At 43.6% G+C, this 19,908-nt stretch overlaps 2 protein-coding genes across 4 annotated transcripts in view; one reads left to right on the top strand and one right to left on the bottom strand.

The window, feature by feature from the left end:
• Positions 1-2,156, top strand: part of LOC108627479 (mitochondrial amidoxime-reducing component 1) — a 5,927-nt gene extending 3,771 nt beyond the window's left edge. Inside the window, exons 3-5 of the mRNA XM_018028778.2 lie at positions 848-1,126; positions 1,197-1,474; positions 1,553-2,156. Of these exons, the coding sequence (XP_017884267.1) occupies positions 848-1,126; positions 1,197-1,474; positions 1,553-1,715 (720 nt within the window). The 3' untranslated portion in view covers positions 1,716-2,156. The remainder of the gene's footprint in view (positions 1-847; positions 1,127-1,196; positions 1,475-1,552) is intronic.
• A 505-nt stretch (positions 2,157-2,661) lies between these two features.
• On the bottom strand, positions 2,662-17,533 carry LOC108627480 (uncharacterized). 3 transcript variants are annotated; one of them, XM_018028779.2, is made up of 7 exons: positions 17,384-17,533; positions 15,917-16,029; positions 13,471-13,572; positions 10,906-11,151; positions 9,437-9,649; positions 6,918-7,058; positions 2,662-3,258 (listed from the first exon to the last, which is right to left on the bottom strand). In XM_018028779.2, exons 2-7 carry the CDS (start codon positions 16,004-16,006, stop codon positions 3,193-3,195), a joined length of 858 nt encoding a protein of 285 aa, XP_017884268.1. In that variant the 5' UTR covers positions 16,007-16,029; positions 17,384-17,533; the 3' UTR covers positions 2,662-3,192. The 3 variants fall into 3 exon arrangements, with proteins under 3 accessions (XP_017884268.1, XP_026671387.1, XP_026671388.1); XM_026815586.1 differs by lacking the exon at positions 13,471-13,572; XM_026815587.1 differs by lacking the exon at positions 13,471-13,572 and having other exon boundaries at positions 17,391-17,533.
• Between the last annotated feature and the right edge of the window lie 2,375 nt (positions 17,534-19,908).

Raw genomic sequence — 19,908 nt, 5'->3', positions numbered from 1 at the left:
GCATTGTTTAAGTATATAGTCTATACATCCTTAAGATAATGATATCGATAAGATAAGAGTGCTATTGTTAGTCGACAATGTCTAAGAATGAATTACTTTTCAAAACATTCATACACTTTTTTTAACACATTTATCTCATATCCGGACGCCTATATTTTTACTTGTGCAGAAATCAAACGATTATCTTTGGTCTATGTTCATCTTTGATCACATTTGTCAGAACTTGATACGCGCTCTGATAATTAGATTTGATTCACAGAAAGCGAAGAGTCAAGATAGTGCGATCTCTTTGCCAGATTTGATAAGGCATGACAAAATTATCATTATGGCGAGCAGAGTAGTAAATCATTTAATTTAATCAGCATATCTTTCATCGCAGCTGTAATTACACAATTATAATGGAACGAAAAAGAACGAATTGGTGATGACTACATGCAAAAAACTTTCATACTGTCCATATGTGTTTCCCATATTCTATAGATGACGATCGAAATGATTATGAGTACTGACAAATGGGTCGATGCGCTATAATCAGAGTCACTTTTTCTCATATCTCTTCCTATTCGCGGATCGTTAAATCTCGACGTCTGAACAGTCTTACAAGCTCGAACCACCATAAGTTTCCTCTTCTAGCCCGCAAGAAGCGCGAAACTTTTCTAATCGGGATTAACGAGCCGTTTTATCATCGTAGGCTGGACTGCCGGGATCGACACGAGTAATTAATTCGAATGCCTGATGTGGCATTTTTACGTTTCGCTCTGAATGAATCGCATTCCGTTCTTTATTCGATTCTCATTTTCGTGTTCTGTTAATTATAGCTTTCTTACTTAATTCACGTGTCGAAAAGGTGTCGCCGAGCGTTTCCGGATCAGTTCTCACTTTGTCGGCACCCGGGATGATATCCATCTCCATCGATTTATCGCGGATCCAAGGGAAAGGGTTCCGCGTGGCGGTTTGGGGCCAACCCGTGACCGCTTGCGACTGCGGTGAGGAACCAGCCAGATGGTTATCGCGGTTCCTTCTCCAGGAGGACACTGGATTCAGATTGGTCTACTACCCTCTACAGTATCCGACGAGAGACGTACGGTTGAAGAACAGACACTTCTCGGCGACTAAAGAAGACACTGTAAATTTCAATTTTTTCCGTTTAACCAGCCATAATCTGTTTATTCGAAATCTAAAGAATTATTCAATAGGGTGCCTTCCAAGATGCCGCTAGTTATCACATACTGAACGAGGGCTCGGTAACCGAGTTGAATACCAGATTAGAGACGCCAGTCACGTCGGCAAATTTTCGGCCGAACTTCGTAGTGAAAGGCGCTATTGCCTATGAAGAAGACACTTGGGGCTGGGTGAAGATTGGTAACGTAATTTTTAAAACTGTCATGCCGTGCACTAGATGCATCCTCACTACTGTTGATCCGGAAACAGGGACGAAGAACCCTAACGCGGACCCCCTAAAAACATTAAAAAGGTAACGATTTATATAGAAACGATTTTGTTTATCAATGTGATCGTAATATGTTACTTGAAAATTTGATTTACTTTGCAGTTACAGGCAAGTAATGGATCCGGAACTTCGGCCGTTAGCCGGGGAGAGCCCGGTATTAGGACTTCATCTCGGTCTGAGGAGCTCCAGTGGCACTGTTAGACTCGGAGACCCGGTGTACGTCGGTCTGCCCGAGGACCAACCAATATTGATATCGCCACCCTAGCTACACCGATGGGCTTCCTGCGAAGACGAGATGCTCGTCTTCGAGGAAGCCCCGGGATCCGCGGACGAGGATCCTTTACGAACTGACTTAACGAGCGAAAAAAATTCGTAGCGACGAGCTACGAGATCCTAAAATCTTGTGATTGAAATAGGGCCTAAAAAGCATTTGCTCGCGATGGACGTTGTTCTTCTAATGATGCAAGGAGTACGATAGTCGTGACCGTGATAGTTCAAAACAGTATACAGTTCGTCGAGTGTATTTCGCTTTGAGAATGAAGAATTTATCGCGACAGATAATTAATTAGGGAATCGTTGATTCTCGAGTATCTTATTTTTGGTAAATGTTGATCGTGGATCAATTTCACTGAGGACAATATTAGTCCATGTCGGACGCGTTATATATCAGATATATTATAGGAAATAAAATGAATACTAGGGAGAATGTGTTTTTAAATTTGCAGGCAGAAATGAATACTAGTGTATTTAGTATAATAATATTTATTTATTTACACTACAAAACAACGGGGATGATTTACAATAAGAGAAGCACAACGCGTTCATTTCGAAGATCGACACGTTTTTACGTACGTATTCGTTGACGATGATCGTTCTCTTGTTGCATATCCGTTACATTCAAGAGAATGATATCGTTCTGTCTTGTGCGCGGCGTACAAAAGTCCAATAAATAGTACCAAAATTATCTCGGGCCGTATTTAGTTTTCTACGATGGGAAGGGGACACTATTTTAGTTTGGTCATCACCGCAATTGCTAGCTTCAGCAATTCCTTGAATAGGATGCAGGAAGGGAATATATCATAATTCGTGTACAATCGATCAGGAATAGAGAAACAATCAATGCTTGGCACTGTTGCATTCCGGGAACAGCTATGTACAAGTTCACGCGAGATTCTACTCGACTTTGACTCACATTTCCAAATGACAATTGCTATCTAAGAAATGTACCTGCCGATGAAACGTTGAATTTGAAATTTCGAGCAAATAGTCAACATCGACGGTGTACACCTTCCTAATTGCTACGCGAGTAAACCAGACTATAGTAGGGGTATTCTACATAAAACGTACAAAATAAAACGGGAGAAGAATAATAGGGAGAAGAGATAGACGAGCTAGAGGACGTTGAAGGGAACGAAGAGGGAGAGAACCGAAAAGCAAGAGGACGGAAGGGACACGAGGATGTCGCGTGATACGACGCGATCTTTGATGAGTCGCGAGGTTTGCATGATGTTAAAAAGTTCAAAACGAGGACGATTCGTTGTTGACGATCGACGAGACGGTTCGAGAACTTCGGGGACAAGGGGGCGACAACGTGTGTTGATTCCGTGTCGCCAACGTCGTACCCGTGTTCAGTCTGCTTGTGAGATTCATCAGCTCGGCGATGGCGAACCCACTGGCCGTTCTGAGCGTTTCTTCAGGACCGATTTGATCTTCTCATGCACTTCCACGCCCGGCATCATCTTCTAGATGATGGAAGTGATCAATCTCGCCTTGAAATTGACGATACGCTCACTCGTCGCTGCCAGGCGCTGCAAATTATAATTAATAAGATAAAACAACGAATAAGTGTTAGCGTCCGAATTCTTCATCCAGGTAAGCTTTCATTTACAAATGTAATAGAGATCGTTTTAAGACTCTCGGGCGAATAGCCGATATGTTTGTTAAATCAGATCCTAATTCTAAGTACAAGTGGTGGATACGGATAACGAGTGCCAGAAATAGCGCGCTCGTACTGAATGCGTTTTACCTCGGTGAAAGGACATAAGGAAAAGAAATTTCTTTCTAATCTGAATAGACTTCCTGATCTCATCGACGTTCACCACGCGCAGTCAGATGGAAAGTTAGATTTTGGAAAAGAAATATAGAAATCGATTTTATGCTTTTTCAATTTCTAATGGAACTTGGTTTTGCGTTTTGAAAGTGTCGCAACTTTCGAAAAAACGTTCCACGCTTAAGTTCTTGTTTTCACGTTTCTTTTCCCCACGGTTTCAAACAAAATGATCGTTATTGAGAAGGATCATCTGAAGATCATTAGAGTGCTCGTCGCTCCTCTTTGTGCTCGGAGCCTGTGACGGCGTTTCCGATTCGGCGTGTTACGCTGGAAATCGGCGGATTCCGCGCGACGCGCGAAGCGTGAACGCTTTCCAGCCGATATGCCCGCTTCTTTCCGAGCGAGCGTAAAGGTTGCGCATAATAAGTAACAAGATTTAAATTCTAACAACGTTCGAACACAACTTACCGGTGTTTGTTTTTCCGTTCTGTCCGCGTTAGCTTTCTCTGGCTTCTCGTTTGGAAAACATACCGTCGCGCGTTACCTTTTATGCGTAATGAAGACGTAGCCGGCCAATTGCGCGCGTTGGGAAAGATACGAAAAACGTATTAAGTCGGTGCGTATCAAACTAATAGATTCCACTTGAGAATTTTTTCATACGAATTCTTCTCCAAATGTCTTTTTCCCGCTGGAATTCATGGAATCGCAGAAAAATCCACTGCCCCTTTTTTTATATGTTTAGAAATCGCGAGACTAATCAATCGAGTGCTAATTCAGATCTTTATGTTAACGAATGTAGATAAACTTATTTCGAAAATGGATCGGTTTTTATTGAACCGCGTGACAAATCAATTAGCTAAGCGTTTGAACACAGATCGCTTTTTGCGGAACTGTATCGTGAGAGAATCGAGCGTGGCGATTATGACGGCTCAATGCCCTCTAATGAGTTACAGTCAGCTAAGAAAGTCTTTATACATTAGTATGAACCTGGCAAATTGGAAATCCAATTTTCATTGCAAATCGTGGGAACGTAGAATATGAGTAAACAAGTGGAACAAATTATTTCGTCCTTAAGGGGTGAAATCAGCGACTGAATTTCCCTAATAGTATTTTAACCACGCGAGATACAATAGGATTTTCTGTACTTAAACTGTTTCGCCTTTAATGCCCTGTCACTCTTCAGATAATGAATAAACGTTAAAATGTTTTAATTTTACATCCGTAAAGCCCAAGTCTTCACGGAAATAAAAATTTGCTTCATGTACAGAGATTTCCGAAATTTGCAACATGAGACAACTCACAGGCTACATAGTTTCCTGAATATTTCTCTTCAGAGATCGGTTTTGCTTTCGCTCTGTGAGCGGAACACGCTTCAATCTGTTAAACGGGAAACCATAATTAGCTACTTATTTAGACTAGCACCGAGTCGCGTGCTATTACGATATCTTTAAATCAGCTGGCTGCTCATTAACTGATCAAATTACATTACTCGATCAAATAACACTATTATAGAAGATCAAGGAACAACGCCTTTGTTGTATTTAATGAAATCGAGTGACGGAAATGTTTCGAGTTTAGGAATTGGATAGATAATTTCGTCTATAGTAAATAATTTAAATAAGAGACTGCAAATTATGCATAATAGGTGAAGGTATATAAAATAGTATTTAAATGTTGAACTATGACATTTGAACTGAGTAAAACATCCTTGACTGCTTTAGCTCGTTTATTAAATTAGCTCATTAGAGTGAACGCAAAACCGTGGAAGTAACTAAAAATTTACACTCGACGAGTTAATTGTACTTAATTAATTTAACCGCATTGCAATGTACCAATTAATAATATTTATGCAAATAGTAATTTCATCATTTTATTTTGAATAACTGTAAATGCGAGCATTTATGCATATTCGTAGTTATTTGAAATAAAGTGATGACTTGGTACAGAGAAGCGACTGCATCGCCAGAGGGATCGCCGTTTGAGGACGTAGGGTCGAGATGAATCGCGTTGGGTGATCGGGTGGTCAAGATGTGCCCCTGGCAGTACCGCGTGGCAGGAGCCACGTAGCCAGCAGCTGCTTGCATAAGTCAGCCGGTAAATGGGCGACGAGCTATTTCATAGAGAAAGTCGCTTACATTTTGCTTTCCATTGATCCCCCCTGTACCGGGAGGAGGGAACTCGGGTTACGTAACGAGGCGCGCTGGCCGGTTTTATATCTGGAACGACAAACGCGCGTCACGGTTGCGCGGCTTTCGGCAAAATCTCACATCGCGCTAGTAGAATTGGTCCACGTCGAATCGCAATCTCACCCCGCGGCCATTACGCAATTACCCGGTCGACTTTTATTATTTCTCTACTATGCCACTTAAGGACGCACGATAATTTTCTTCATTTTAATCTCCTCGTCCAATCGTTCCGTGAAAATTATATTTTAAAAATATTTCACAGATTGAAAGATACAGTTTATGATAATCCTTATCTCTTCCTATATAAACTAGAAGCACAATTGATAAATTAGATGAAAAAATTGAATAGATACTTTTGTTCGTTAATCTAAAATATACTCTAGATTTAATTGCAATAATATCATATGCCTTGTTTGTATGGGCATTGATCATCGCGTGATAAACAAAGTGTACAGCACCGGATAACACGGAGAGATAAATCAGTAGGCACTTTGTAACCACTTAGTCACGATATCCTCAATTAGACCCGTCTGTCAGACTTTCCACGTGAATCAACCTGTCTCGTGCTAAGCTTCGAGTCACCACGCAGATTCTAATCGACAATCGTACTAGACGAATCATTATTGACGATGTTATCTCGATGATGATGGATGCTGCGACAATCACGGATCGCGACTACCGATACAACCGTATTGACGAGACGTGTTACCCAAAGTAGGATGCAGCGAGATTATATTGTCCGACGAGTGTCTCGGGAACGTTTCACTTTTCTTTAGAAAAAGTGTGTTGCGTAAACCCGCGAAAAAGATAAGCTAAGAATTGGTCGAGGGTACAAAAAGATTGAGCGAATGATCCCGAACAGGTTAATGGTACTTCGTTCGTGACCCGTCACGCTGGCTGCCCGGAAAGTTTCGCGGAAAGTCGCATTCGAATTATTCCGCAATCGATTCTATCCTATCATGTAGCATTGTGTCCTCGCTTTGTTAGAGATAATCGATTTCTATCTTTAACCGCCGCAACTTAATAGAGTTTCATCCATATTGCCCGTTTATGTCTGGCAAAATTATTGTTACTTTTATGAAACGTTCTTTTACGATCGTTGTGCAAGAGCAATTTGTAGTCTTAGCTTTAGCTTTCCTTGGTTACTCAATACAGTTTAACATATCGCATTCTTACACACACAGAGATGTTCAGTGAATTGAACTAAATATCACAGAAAAGAATTACTCACCAAAATGAGATCCTGTATGAGATTCGAGATTCCCCTGTTCGCGATGACGAAGAGCCTGGTAACTGGTCCGGGAACCGCCTCCTGGGTGTCGTCGGTTTTTCCGGCCGAAGCATTCCCTGCGCTTCCGCTTCCAGCCACCAGCTGCAAGCAATCGAACCGCCGGTTAGTCGAACTCCCGTCGAAGGCAGATCAGATTCGATCACGGGAAAGAGCTCGACAGAAGTAGCGAATGATAGACAAGTTGCACAGATGGTCATCGATCTTCGCGTGAATTATCTTATAAATATCTTTTTATTCGGGAAGTAATAGTTGTGGCAGAGCGTGCAGCACTGCAGCTCCACGTCCAGCTCCAGCGCCTACGACACTACGGTGCTCTCAAATCCTGAATCCTACTTGCGATCCGTCGATCTTGCTGCTACGATCCTTACGTGCGCTCCTCCGGCTCGTGACATTGTTTTCGAATAAATTGTAGGCTGTTCATACGCATCAAACGAATGTCTTCTGCATCGTGTAAAATATAATGATTCATTCAAATGTCATATTAATTTATTAAAATATCGTTTTGAATGAAGACATCGGTTCCTGTTCGTATGAACAGCCTACAGGGGTGCACAGAAACATATTCACCAGGACCCAGAGAAACAACAATTTACTGTGACAATTGTAATAGACGGCATGACGCACGTTCGTTACTATACTTACGCCTACTCAAAGAGAAACGTACGTCACGCGCCGTGCTGGCATTTTGCTACTGGAAAAATTCGTGTCCGAAGCCAGGCGAATCGGCTGCGCAAGAATTTCAACAAAAATTCTTAATTCATTAATATATGTTGAAAAGTGAAAACGTAGTAGGCAAGCTGATTCGTCTGGATTCGTCGTTGCGTATTGCTTTCGATGCGTTCCAATATCAGTGAACTACAACGAGGCTAAAGATTTGACGCTGGTGGGCTAACTACCCCTGGCAATAAGTTCTTATATATATCGTCTAATGACAAGTAAAATCCTTTAACTCGATAATTTTTTACACGTGAAATCGTGTACTTTTAAAACAAACAATTAAATGTTAAAAAAGAAACTTGTTGCCAGAATCGATATAGACGCGCGTGTGTATATGTGTGCAATGAACAAGTATGAAATTACAACAACGAGAGAATCGGCGATATCGATCAACGGCTGTTTTGGGACTCCTAGACCAGCGGTGACGTCCATCAGCTGCGTCGAGAGTCTTTTCAGTAATCCCGGTCGTTGCGTCGGGACCGTTGTTGGCCGGGTGGAACGATCGGAGAAAAAGGGGTGAGAGGGATTGACTGAGTCGTTCGACTCATCCCGAACTCGAGGGGAGAAGGGTCGCCCTTAGAGGATGCGTGAACGTTAAAAGATAATGGATGTTCTTGGTTAGTGACATCGACGATGGATTATGTCTAATGAGACCTGGCCTACGCTGGGACCGTGTGAGATCGATGAGGACGTCGCTAGGACTGCGCGCCAGGCTTCACCTGGAAAATCATTTTCTCGCGATATCATGTATCTCCCTCGAGAGATTGAGTGAATCAAAGCTAGGCGCGCAATCCATGCACGATCGAGACGTGGGAGAGAACGAAGAAGAGAAGACGAAGAGTAGAGAAGAAGTGTCGAAGGATTAGGAAGAGAAGCTCACGAAGAGAGGACAGAGAGAAAAACCAAAGATACGAGAGACAAGATCGAGTAGTTAAGTAAACGAAAGAACGAAGAACAAACGAAGAACGTGCGGAGAGATGTGAGAACATGCAAAGAGCGTGATCATGCAAACATACCTACGCGGGCTTACCAAGGATGCTGTTAAACGTTATTTATAATACGTGCGAAGTACTTCTTACCAGTGGAATGATAAATATTTGGCACTTTGAGAATCGACTATTATTTTTTAATGTTACTACTTTCCATCGATTTAATAATTGTCGACTTATAGCTTGTTGCGACTTTGAAAAAGTACTTTTGGTACGTTATTATGTAAATCCTCTGGAATGTCATGCTGGCGAAGGGAAAGCGTCATTTCCAAAAGCAGAGAATAGCACGAATTAAAAATTGAAATAGTTGAACAAACTTGTAGCGTTCGTTAATCTGTTTAGTGAAGGCAGTAATTTGTGCGACTGATCAAGCCTCTCTTGCACTGATAACTAAGTGAGAAAATGTTTTTTACAATTCTTTTTTATATCAGCAAATTGTTCGTTCATATTAAACGGCTATCAGTCAGCTTGATCAATCGTCTGTCTCGCAATGACTAACAGAAAGAAGTAAACTAAAGAGAGATTGGTAGAAAGGTGAAAAATGAAAAAAGCAAAGGAGAAATTCCAGTTAGCAAATATTTGTTTCGTCAGCCACTTTCATGCGAGACAACAAACGTGTCTAACAAGTGTCTAATGAATTGAACGTTTGCTAAATAGAATTCTGGTTAAAGAGACGAGTAGAGAAAAGAATTAAGAAAAAGAGAAGAGAGTTTGGCAGTATCCGTTCGGTTCTGCTAGGAAGGATTGGCGTACCGGTGGTAGGTTGCCGGCTCCTGACGAGGCCGGTGCCATGGTCGAGGATCCCGTTGCTGACGACGAGGAACCAGGAGCGGCAGCAGGGGCGGCGGCACCCTGTGGAATTGGGCTCAAGTCGCGAGACGCGCTTAAGCCGAGCCCTAGGCTCTGCGTACCTGCCACTACACGGTACACCGTGCCCGCCGCTCGCGCCGCCCCGTCGGCCGCTTGCTAAATCGAGAACAGAGACGAGAAAACTTTCGTTTACTGATCCGCTCCTGATCCGGTTGCATGCCTCTCTTTACGTCTATCTTTTAGTCATTTCTCTTTTCTTTTCACGTTTCGTATCGACGACGGAGTTCTCCAACCCCTAGCTGACTGCGAGTTAGTAGACGTTCAGTAGAGATTCCTGTAAAGCGGCTGAAACTGTACTTTAGCGACTGGATTGGCAGCCGGTTTCCTTTTCGAACTTGTCGCTCGATCATTTTTCATTCACGCTGGTATATCTCGTTTATCAGTTTGGTTCGTGAGTTTCGTGAGGGTTACGTATTTTTTTTGTTTCTTTGTCGGGTGAAGAGTGGAAGTCTGAAGGCGGCCTTTCGCGGCGGACTTTCAAAAGGAAACGAAGGCTGGTTTTTCAATGCCGCAAATGGCAGTCGTTCCGTTGACCAGTTTCGATCGGTTCAAGCAGCCACCTGTTTACCGTCTCTCATGATCACGCAGGTTCAGTAAGAACAATAATTGTCTCTGCTGTCGAGGAATCACGTACACCGATATCAATAATGTTCTTGAATGCATTTCGTTTATTCAGTTCCCTCAAACGCGTTTAGAAGGGATTCTACGACAAACTGACTTCGATTAAAATTCTCGCGACAGCGCGGCGCCTAGAAAATCCAAAATCGATAATCGTTTGCGCAATTTACCCGACTTCCAACCAATTTCGCAATCAGATTTCTCGAACGCGGCACAAATTTACATAGTCCACGGATTTCTTCTACTGGTATTCTCGATTCCCGACTTTTTCTCCTGTTTTCGGCACGAGGACGCGATGATCACGTCTGATCGTCCGTGAGGCCGGGTCGTGCCTAGGTCAGGAACCTTGGAATAGTAAACCAGACAGCGCGCGGCGATCATGCGATCATTCGGTCGTACACTTTCACTGGGAGTAGGCGCCCTTGTCGCGCTATTCGTCTCTAGCTCACTTGAATATTAAACAATTTACCAGTTCGCATGGCATCGATCGACTATCTATAATTATATCAATATATCACGTTACTGACGTAAAATCACACTTTTTAATACTTTCAATTATCCCGCCTTTGTCCCAACGAGAAGGGAGAACAGAAAACATCGAACTGGGACTTGGAAAGTTTCAAGTAATAAAAACTCTTCGTCTGGTTTATTATTGACTCAAGAGAATACGCGCGAACCTCCACTTTTCACCCGATGAAAGGACGATACTTATCCGAGGATCGCGTAAGACTTACCCTGATTATGTCGAAGAGGAAGTTCCCGGAACCGGCGCCGCTACCGGTACCACCCGAGCCACCGAAGCCGAAGTTGAGGAACCTCTTGTTTCTGTTCTCGTCGTCGTCTGCATCGGCTTCGTCGAGCGGCGTCAACGGCGGCACCGGATCTTCGTTGCCCTGCTCGTCCGCGAATTGAACTTTCACCTCGTTGTTCTGCGACTCGGCCACCTCGTTCACTCTGTCCTCCGCTTCTGGGTTCACGTCCTGCGGAAAGAAGAACGTTCACGGTCGACCTTCCCTCTCATCGACATTCCGAAAACCGGTCGATCACCATGGAATATTACAACGTTTTAAAGATTTTATGACAGTTCAAAAATTCAGCCTGCCGTTTGATTGATTATCTTAATAATGGCATTCAATGGTGATAGACGCGGCCTTCCAAGTTTACGACGCGCGTCTTCGCGATGTCTCGTGATCGGGACGCGCGGCGGTCGTCGATCGGCAAGCGACGAAGAGAAACATAAGTGGAAAATTAATGAGATTAGAATAACGATCTCCAGTTGTATACGCTTGTCGGAAATCGTGGAAAATTATGTCAGTAGATTACGCGCCATACTCATTGGCAAAGCTGGATATGTTTCATGAACTGTAAACTTTATAGTGTTCGATCGAAGCTTCGTTGATTTTTTTACGATTCCTCTTGAACAGCTTCAGTGATGCGGCACGTTCGCATAAATGAGAACTCACCTGACGATCTATTGGCAAACGTCCCATCTGGCAATCGACGAAATGGTATATCGAGAGAGATGCTAAGCGATCGATAGAATCGAGAGATGGAACAGAGTGAGAAGCAACGAAGTCGACGTTCCATAAAAACGATCGATCAGATGGCAGACCCAACGAGAACGATTTGACGCTTCCGATGAACAGAAAATAACACTGACAAAGTTTCAGAACGTACATACACAGAACGATGTAGGAAGAATGATGAGATACGAGAAGAATACAGATGTACAGATTAGGTAGACAAATAGCAGTAGGTAGTAGTAATAAAATAATAAAAAAAAAATAGATGACGGAGATGCGTACACGTAAACGCACATAAAGAAATAGGCACGGTTAGCAGATACGCAACAAACAGGTGCGTTGGTAGAACAGAATTATTTTCTCCCGCAGCAGTCCCAATTGCGCGGTGATCGGTCCTTGCCGAGGATCAATCGGTTACTCTCTTCGGGTTTGATTAACCTCCAACGTGTTACCGATCCGGCCTCTACCGACGGTCACACGACCGTGTTGGAGACGTCGGTCGTCGTTTCGTCCACGGCGGTCGTGGCAGCGGTCATCATCTTCGTTGAGGAACGAGTCGAGGATTCCGTGGTCTCATCCTCGTCCGGCGGGAACGTCGGCAACGATATCGATACCTTCGATCCGTTGGAACTGGTCGACTTGAACGGGTCGTCGTCCTCTTCGTCGTCGAACGGCGACGCGGCGGTCGCCGACGATCCGTCGCTCGACGGCCGAGCAGAGTCGCCGCCGCTGGCACGATTGTTCCCGAGGAAACCTTGTAGCAGCGTCGGGCCGAGCACCCGGATGATTTCCGCGACGATCGAGTTCACCTTTTGCTCGATCATCTACAAAACAACAGCACTTAGCTGGCCTCTCCAGCCGGCCCTCTCGTCTCCGGATGAATTTCTACATGCTTTTGTCGTGATTTCATTGTATTGATGATTTTTTTGTTTGTCTGTGATGTTTCGGATTCCGTGGAGCCACTGGGAGTACTTTAACATGCATCGCTTTTCGTTCCGATTGTCATCGTGTTTCGTGTTTCAAAAACGTCCGTCCATTCGCAATCTCAATTTTGATCTAAGGTTCCATGTATGATTCAGTTATCTCAGTAGCGTGTCTGTTGTTCGCCTCCGATCGAGAAGGTTTCAAGAAAGTCAATGTATCATTACGAGAAGTGATAGTGAAAGGTATCGCCGGACCAGTGGCTGGTTTCACGAAGACAGTTGCGTGGAGACGGATGCGGCGACGGTTTTCCACGGGAAGTAAACGTGTATACGTAGCTACGTGCGCACGCGACTCGACGCGATTCCGGGTGAGAGAACTTTCCGTTTTCCGATTGCCTGATCGTATCTTAATTCGCGGAGTTAATTGAATAAACGTCTGACGCACGGTTGCGTAATTGGATGCAGAGCGCGCGGTAAAAAAAAAAGAGGAAACGCATCGCGTGAATCGTGAATCGCGAATCGAGGCGGCGCGCGGTGGCGCAGCTTTCTTAACAGGAATGTCGATACCGAATGCCGCAAACAATTTCTCCTCGGTCGTCGAGACCTCACTTGGGATTCGCTAATGAAACGTTTTCATCGCCGATATAATTTCTCAATTATCCGTTACGTTACGGGAAAGTGTCGAGTTTTAAAAAGAGAGAGAGGGGGTATCCAAGGTCCTGTTTTAATGGACCGTATCCGATACGATCGGGGATCTCGAACGTCCACGGGGAAAGGGAGAAATTTTTTTTCTTCTAAATTAGTCCTGGCCGTCTGCAGGATTTTCACTGAGCTCTGTTCAGCAGCGGCTCACCTGAGAGACTTCTGGGAACAGTTCCCGCAGGATACCAATCGTCCGTTTGCTCCGTTGGGCGGTCTCGTTGTCGGCTTCGACCATCACCAGCCGATCGAGTGCCTGAAAAAAGGTTTCCCTGTTGTCCCTACAGACCGTTTTCATTGCCCCCTGAACAGCAGCTCTACTCTTTCCCTTCGCGACAGATTCGACAAAGTATCGCCGATTATCCTCTGCTAATAAAACTCAGCGATGCTCTCTTTTCCAAATTAGTGTCATGTCATCGACACGGGACCGTTATCGAGTAGAACGAGGAAGTGTATCGCAGCCTCGAGTTTGTCGCTGGTTTATCGAGAGCTGATCGAAAGCTGCGCGGGGAGTGTTAAGGTAATAACGTTGCGCAATGGGAGCAGCTGGTAGGGGAGACGCAAAGTCGGAAGGATCCCGTGAAACGGCAATTTTCAAATTACGCAAAGTCGTTTAAACGGAACTGTACTGGAGAACGAACGAACTGTAGTAACGTCGCGCGCCACGGTTCGAAATTGCACGGTTTAAAAACCTGATTGCGTATTATTACGGGAGTCGCATTAGTGACGCTACAATTTTCTGTTACGATACGAGTCTTTTAACTCGCCGCGCATAAGGAAAAGTACAAACAGGATGCTATAACAAGGGGTAATAAAGAGCAATGGAGTTATTGATATTCCACTTGGAATCATTTTGCAATAAACCAAGGTGTCCGACAAATTAATTGAAACCGTTCTGACGCTTGCACGGTCGTCGGACTCAAACGTTGCTCAACTTGGTTACTATGGTTCACTTTCCCTCGAACTTATGCTCACGTCCGACGCCGTTAATATTTTCGCCCCCTAAACGTTGTACATTGTTTTCTCTCTTTATATATATGGTGTAACGAAATCACTGGGCAGTTTTGTTTTAAGGACAGCTGTACTGAACTATAGAATAGTACCAGAAATTGTATGTTCGGAACAGAACGGTTGTAGAAATAGAAGCAATTTTTGTCTTTCTCCTAAGAAATCTTTTAAGAACTCTATTTTTAATAAAATAATAATGTAAAGCTCGTTGATGAAAATATATCCTGAATCACATTGTGAACCACTGGGACACGAGAGAGGTAGGAGACATTCACGTGTGCCTCGTGTAGGTAGGTGTACGCTTACGCTTTCCATTGGGCACCGATCGAGCGAAGAAAGTGTCCGATGTATAGCTTTGTAAGTGTTCGCGGCCAGTGAAAGTGTCGGCCCCGAACAAGAGAGAAGTTCGGATGTACCAGGTTTTCGTGTGATCTCAGCTCGGGCTCTGTTGCCTAACCCTTACCCCCGCCCCCTAACCCTTTCAGTGAAACACCCGGGGAATCACTTTCGCGCGTGACACATCAATCTTGGAAACGACCTTCCGAGGTATAATAGTCTTCCGATCGTTTCCATAACGATTGTTCAAACAATCGCGTCGCAGTTGCACTTTCAAGAGCTACCAGTATTGTCTCGCGTGAGAATAGATTCATGATAACAACAGACTTCCTTAGCGGCAAACAGAAAGGATGTTCGCGTTGTCTGTCAATATTAGAAGCTAATTGAAAATATTTGCACGTGCTGCTGCATTATCTATCGGAAGGTCGTCGATATACAGTCTAACACACTTGCACGAGTCGTAAGAAATGCGTGGAGGAATGAGAATTGTCTTAGGTCAAATGGAAATCGAACAGATCGTATGCGAGCCTTGATCGAGGATTCTCAGAGCGATCTAGCGATCGTAGAGTCACGCGGAGCGTCGTTTTCTTCGAGCCTGAGGTCGTAGCACTCGATAACGCGAGAGTGAAAGAGTCGAAAGTGAAACATCATCAGCCGAATCGATTGGCTCGGTCCAACGATCGGTTGACTCAGGTTCGACTTAGCGTCTCGTCGAAATCCTGCCGCGAAACTTTCGCAAGAAGTTGAACAATTTCCATCGTTGGCTATCGCGGCAATTAACTGGTCGCTGGGTGCCTGGACGCGAATTTTCGGAACGGAAACGCTCACGCTTTCTCCGACGACGATCTCGTCGGAATCTATAGCGGCTTATCTCGTCGACACATTGACACAGAGAAAGCTCTCGTAACGCCTGTTACGTAATCCTTTGATCCTGATTCTATGGGAGCATCGTATTCTGTCCCAAATACGAGTGCGATCGATTCGAAGAACGGGTGACACAGTCAGTGTCGAGAATTCGATTACACGTATCCTACGCGTGTCTGTACAAGCGGTTTTGTACGTGCTTGCCCAGAGTTGGACTAAACAAATTCATCGTATTAAGTTATTCGAGAAACCTGGAACGAAGTCTTGTTCAAATAAATCTGATCCATGTTTATTCGTAACTCATGAATATGGTTGCCCAACTCTGGCCTGGAGGACCAGCAAGCCCGTGCAAAGTGCGGTTCGAGGAAGGACACCTGCTACGAACGACTTACCTCGGATTGAAGGCGATCTCCTTCGGGAATCGGATACGAGCTGACCAGAGCCACACACATCGTTGTTGCCAAAATAACAGCGTACTTCATGTTTGGTACGGAGATTTATAAATCTGGAAGGAAAACAAGACGACCGGATTATTTTTCAGATTAATTTCGTTGCAATCGTGGAACGTTTGATAGCTTCGATCCGTTTTTGTTCGTGATTTTCTTATTGAGACGCTTCCGGGATGATTCGGTGCGAGCCGGAAATGGTTCGAAAGGATTTTGGTGAAAAAGAAACGAAGGTGAAGGAGCCGCGACGATCTTTCACGGAGAGGGGAGTGCAATGGCTCTCCTTTCTCGAGCATGGATACGTTCGAAACTATCACTTTCGACCGAATGAAAGTCGCGAACGCCGTTGGCATCCTCAACGCTGAGATTCTCGAGGAAAGATGACTGTACGAGCCATTGCAAAACGTAACAACGTATAATTGCAACAGAGAACGCATGGCAGTATCACATTGGCAACACTATCTCCACTATTTATTTGATATTGTTCTTAACAAATAAATTCAGATAAAATTTTCGTTAAACAATTATGTTACACACGTCATGGCATAAAAGAATCGAGTTATGTAAGTCAAAGGGCAAATTCTCGAATGAAAAAATGATTGCGCCAGCGTATTCAAAAAACCGATTTGCATTTCAATTGCCGGTGTCTATAAATAAACTAGAAATTCAAATGCGGATGGTCGACTGCATTGGCCAAAGTGAGCCAGTAATTGCAATAGCGAGCAGCCTGAATACAATGCTTGGCCACACACCGAGGCAATATGGATTCAGCGCACATAGCCCCGTGGCCAATGAGGCAAGCATTGCGCATTCGAGGTCAGGTAATGGCAACTGTGATTGATTATCGTTGCCGAAACTTCAACTATTCGGTAACAAAATAAACATCTGCGATTTAATTTGACGTGTATAGTTCATTTGGAGATAATAAAGAAGTCGTGTAAAGGCTACCAGGCGTTCTTCCGCGGGGGTTAAAAAGGAACCGCGGCCTCGTCGACAAGAGGCACGTGCGTTCCACGATATCATCACAGTTCAATAGAAACCGTATTTTCCCGCAGCGAATTTCGATTTTCTCCTCGCGCTTGTCGTCCGTTCCGAGGAGAACCACTTCACGTAGAATTTTCACTCCGATAAACTGTTCGCGGCTCCTTACATCGCCGAGGCAGGCAAGGAGAACTCGAGGAGGATATGAAACGGTCCGCGCTCAGGAAACTATCGAGCGTTTCACCAAAAATTTGACCCAATAAAACGAAACGGAGGAAATTGGCAATGAGTCGTTTCCACTGATCTTTTGAAAAACAATTTCCGAATGATGCTCGATAGTTTTCCCTCACTGAACACAGAGTCACGTGGAACTCTCGATCACTAAACGCTCGAACAAGAGGAATCACGAACGCGTACCGCGTGCGAACTCACCACACACCGTTTCAATTAATAAAATTCGGTAAACGCAAAAATTTGTTCGGCTCGGCCACTTGTCAAAAGGACCCAAAAGGAGCTCTCCGTGGCTCCTGCTCTCGTCGGCTTTTCTGTGACTGTCTGTGTAACGGAGCTTAGTGAGCGGCTTATATTAGAAGGAGGGGCCTGGCGCCACCTCCATGCCACGTTTAAGCCTCTCTGTTCCTCTTTCTTCAGCCGCGATCCTGAAGAAGGGGTCCGACCGACGTGCGTGTGCCAGTGAGAGATCCATCCGATGTGCTCGCGAAGATGAAGCGGACTCGGAAGCATCCAGGTGCGATCGTTATCCGTGAACCCGGAGGAATGGATCGTGTCACCAGATTGCCATGATCTCACTGGAATTTGCATTTGAGAAATTTTTTCAATCCTTAAAACGAAACACATCGCACAGAACCTGATCGAAAAGTATTGACTGACAGATCGAAAGAACAATTAATCCTCAGTTCGGTTTCCTGATCTTTTTAGAAACACTTTTCTTGTTCGACAGGATTACTTAGAGTTTATGTCAATTGTTATGTCACAATAGACACGTTACACTGTACATTGTTTTTACTTCCACTCTTACGTCCGATTATAAAACTGATCCTTCTTTTCGTCCATCACACGCCGAGCTGAAACTTATATAAGGACTCGATACAATTCGTCATCTTGCCAAGAACTCGGTTTTATCATGTCTAAATACGTACTCCGCTTTCTAAAATCACGTGCTTTAGATACAAAAGAAAGAGGTGATGACTTAATTGAAAAATGGAACGTTAATCCCAGGGGAAAGATTCTAAGTAGATTGGGCCCGTGCGTAGTCGGACGGTCGCGCGCTCCTATTACCACCGATGTGAACTGGATCCGGGACAATAGTCTCGAGGCGCCTAATTACTAATTATATAGTCCCAAAAGAAACTTTCCAACGATTATTCGCGAACAGAGAACCAAATCGTCGGGTAAATCGAAATTTATCTCAATGTGACTCCGCTCTTGTTGCTTTCTCCGTAAAATAAAATCATTACCAGTGAAAATTCTATTATGAATCCGATCTGCACTGCAGGACTTCCGTTTCGGATTATTACCCAATTGTTTGCTCGACGTGAACACGTTAATAATTCATAGAAATTCTGTCGCGAACTTGTTGTTAGATAAGAAGATTTCAAGTCCTTATGTAGTGAATGAATAGGTAAGAATTAGCATTTGAAATAACTGCGTTTATTGATTCTATCGACTGAATTAATATCTTCCACTACTCATCGTACTGTACAATCTTTCTTTTAAATTTATGTATCCTTCCACTTTTATTATATTACTTCACTTATATATAATGTAAAAATGGAAAGAGCAAGTGGGTATCTTATGGACGTGGTATGTTAAGAACTCGATGAAAAAGGATTGAAAGACACGCGTCGGTAATCATCAAGCGAAGAAACCGTTACAATTGATCGAATTTAGGAAACGAATCAATAACCATCCGTTCAAATGGCAATTGTCAAAAATTTGGTAATCATCTGTTGAAACTTATTGCAGCAATCGGTTCGAATACGAACGAGGTTTCTTAATAATCTCAGTCGATTAGATTTATTGTTAAACCACGAATAGAGGCACGTGATCAAATATTAACACAAGTAAAATAGCGATTCGGGATTTCCACCGATCTTATCTCGAAGTCAGTATCCGGTAATTTCGTAACAAGTGTAAACCATGTCAGGAATAAAAATCTGCGAAGTTTCCAATTTGATGATTCAATTTGAGTGTACTTGCTTCTGTATTATACATGAAAGTAATAATTGTATAAGGCGAGTAGCACTCTGTTAAAAAATATTGAAAATTGATTGATCAAACATGTGATGATGATCTTTCTTATGATAAAAATTGTTACTATTATATATCGTTTATATGAAACGTAGAACAGGGAAGCCTATAAATTGGAGATCGGTAGAAAATTCGAAATATCGGAACCTTGAATCCGTGCGTGTACCTTGGTACCTCACGGCCTCGAAATTAACGCCAAAATATTAATAAACAAGCTACCTATGCCTCGTATCTATGAGATCGTACGATGGACGGTCTAACGACTATATTATGCAAACCTTATTGACGACACATAACTACTGGTCGAAGGTGACGAACCCCGCGTTTGAATTATTTTTTTCCAGAAAGTGTGGAGGCATATATGTACAAGTTATGTGTACATAATCTGCGATCATTGGCATTGTAAACATTTTTACGTTCTCAAGAATTACATGCCCCGTGGTCGAAGTTTGCCCTGTTACGACGTTTCCGCTTATTACTTACTGTCAACGATACGTACGACCGACAGAAACGAGGGGACTGGCAGTCATTACCGAATAACGAAATCCTCGGAACAAATCAGTCATCAATTACAATCTTAAAAAAAAAAATAGGACTTAACAATTTTCTCTTATTTCTTGTCGCAACGGAGAGATTCTAATTCTCCACTTGTAATATACCTCGATGCACCTTTGACTGGAATTTAC

The sequence above is a fragment of the Ceratina calcarata genome, unplaced genomic scaffold, assembly GCF_001652005.2.
Source record: "Ceratina calcarata isolate Rehan_Ccalc_2016 unplaced genomic scaffold, ASM165200v1 scaffold471.2, whole genome shotgun sequence".
Classification (NCBI taxonomy): domain Eukaryota; kingdom Metazoa; phylum Arthropoda; class Insecta; order Hymenoptera; family Apidae; genus Ceratina; species Ceratina calcarata.
The sequence above is the reverse complement of the archived record's forward strand: the minus strand, read 5'-3'. Positions and strand labels throughout refer to the sequence as shown.

Bases quoted from the DNA above. Each gene is read 5' to 3' on its own strand.
- LOC108627480 (XM_018028779.2), bottom strand. From the start codon at position 16,006: ATGAAGTACGCTGTTATTTTGGCAACAACGATGTGTGTGGCTCTGGTC. The intron at 13,573-15,916 runs GTAAGTCGTTCG...ACCTTTTTTCAG, and splicing joins GAGATCGCCTTCAATCCGAG to GCACTCGATCGGCTGGTGAT. The intron at 9,650-10,905 runs GTAAGTCTTACG...TTCTCGATTTAG, and splicing joins TCCTCTTCGACATAATCAGG to CAAGCGGCCGACGGGGCGGC.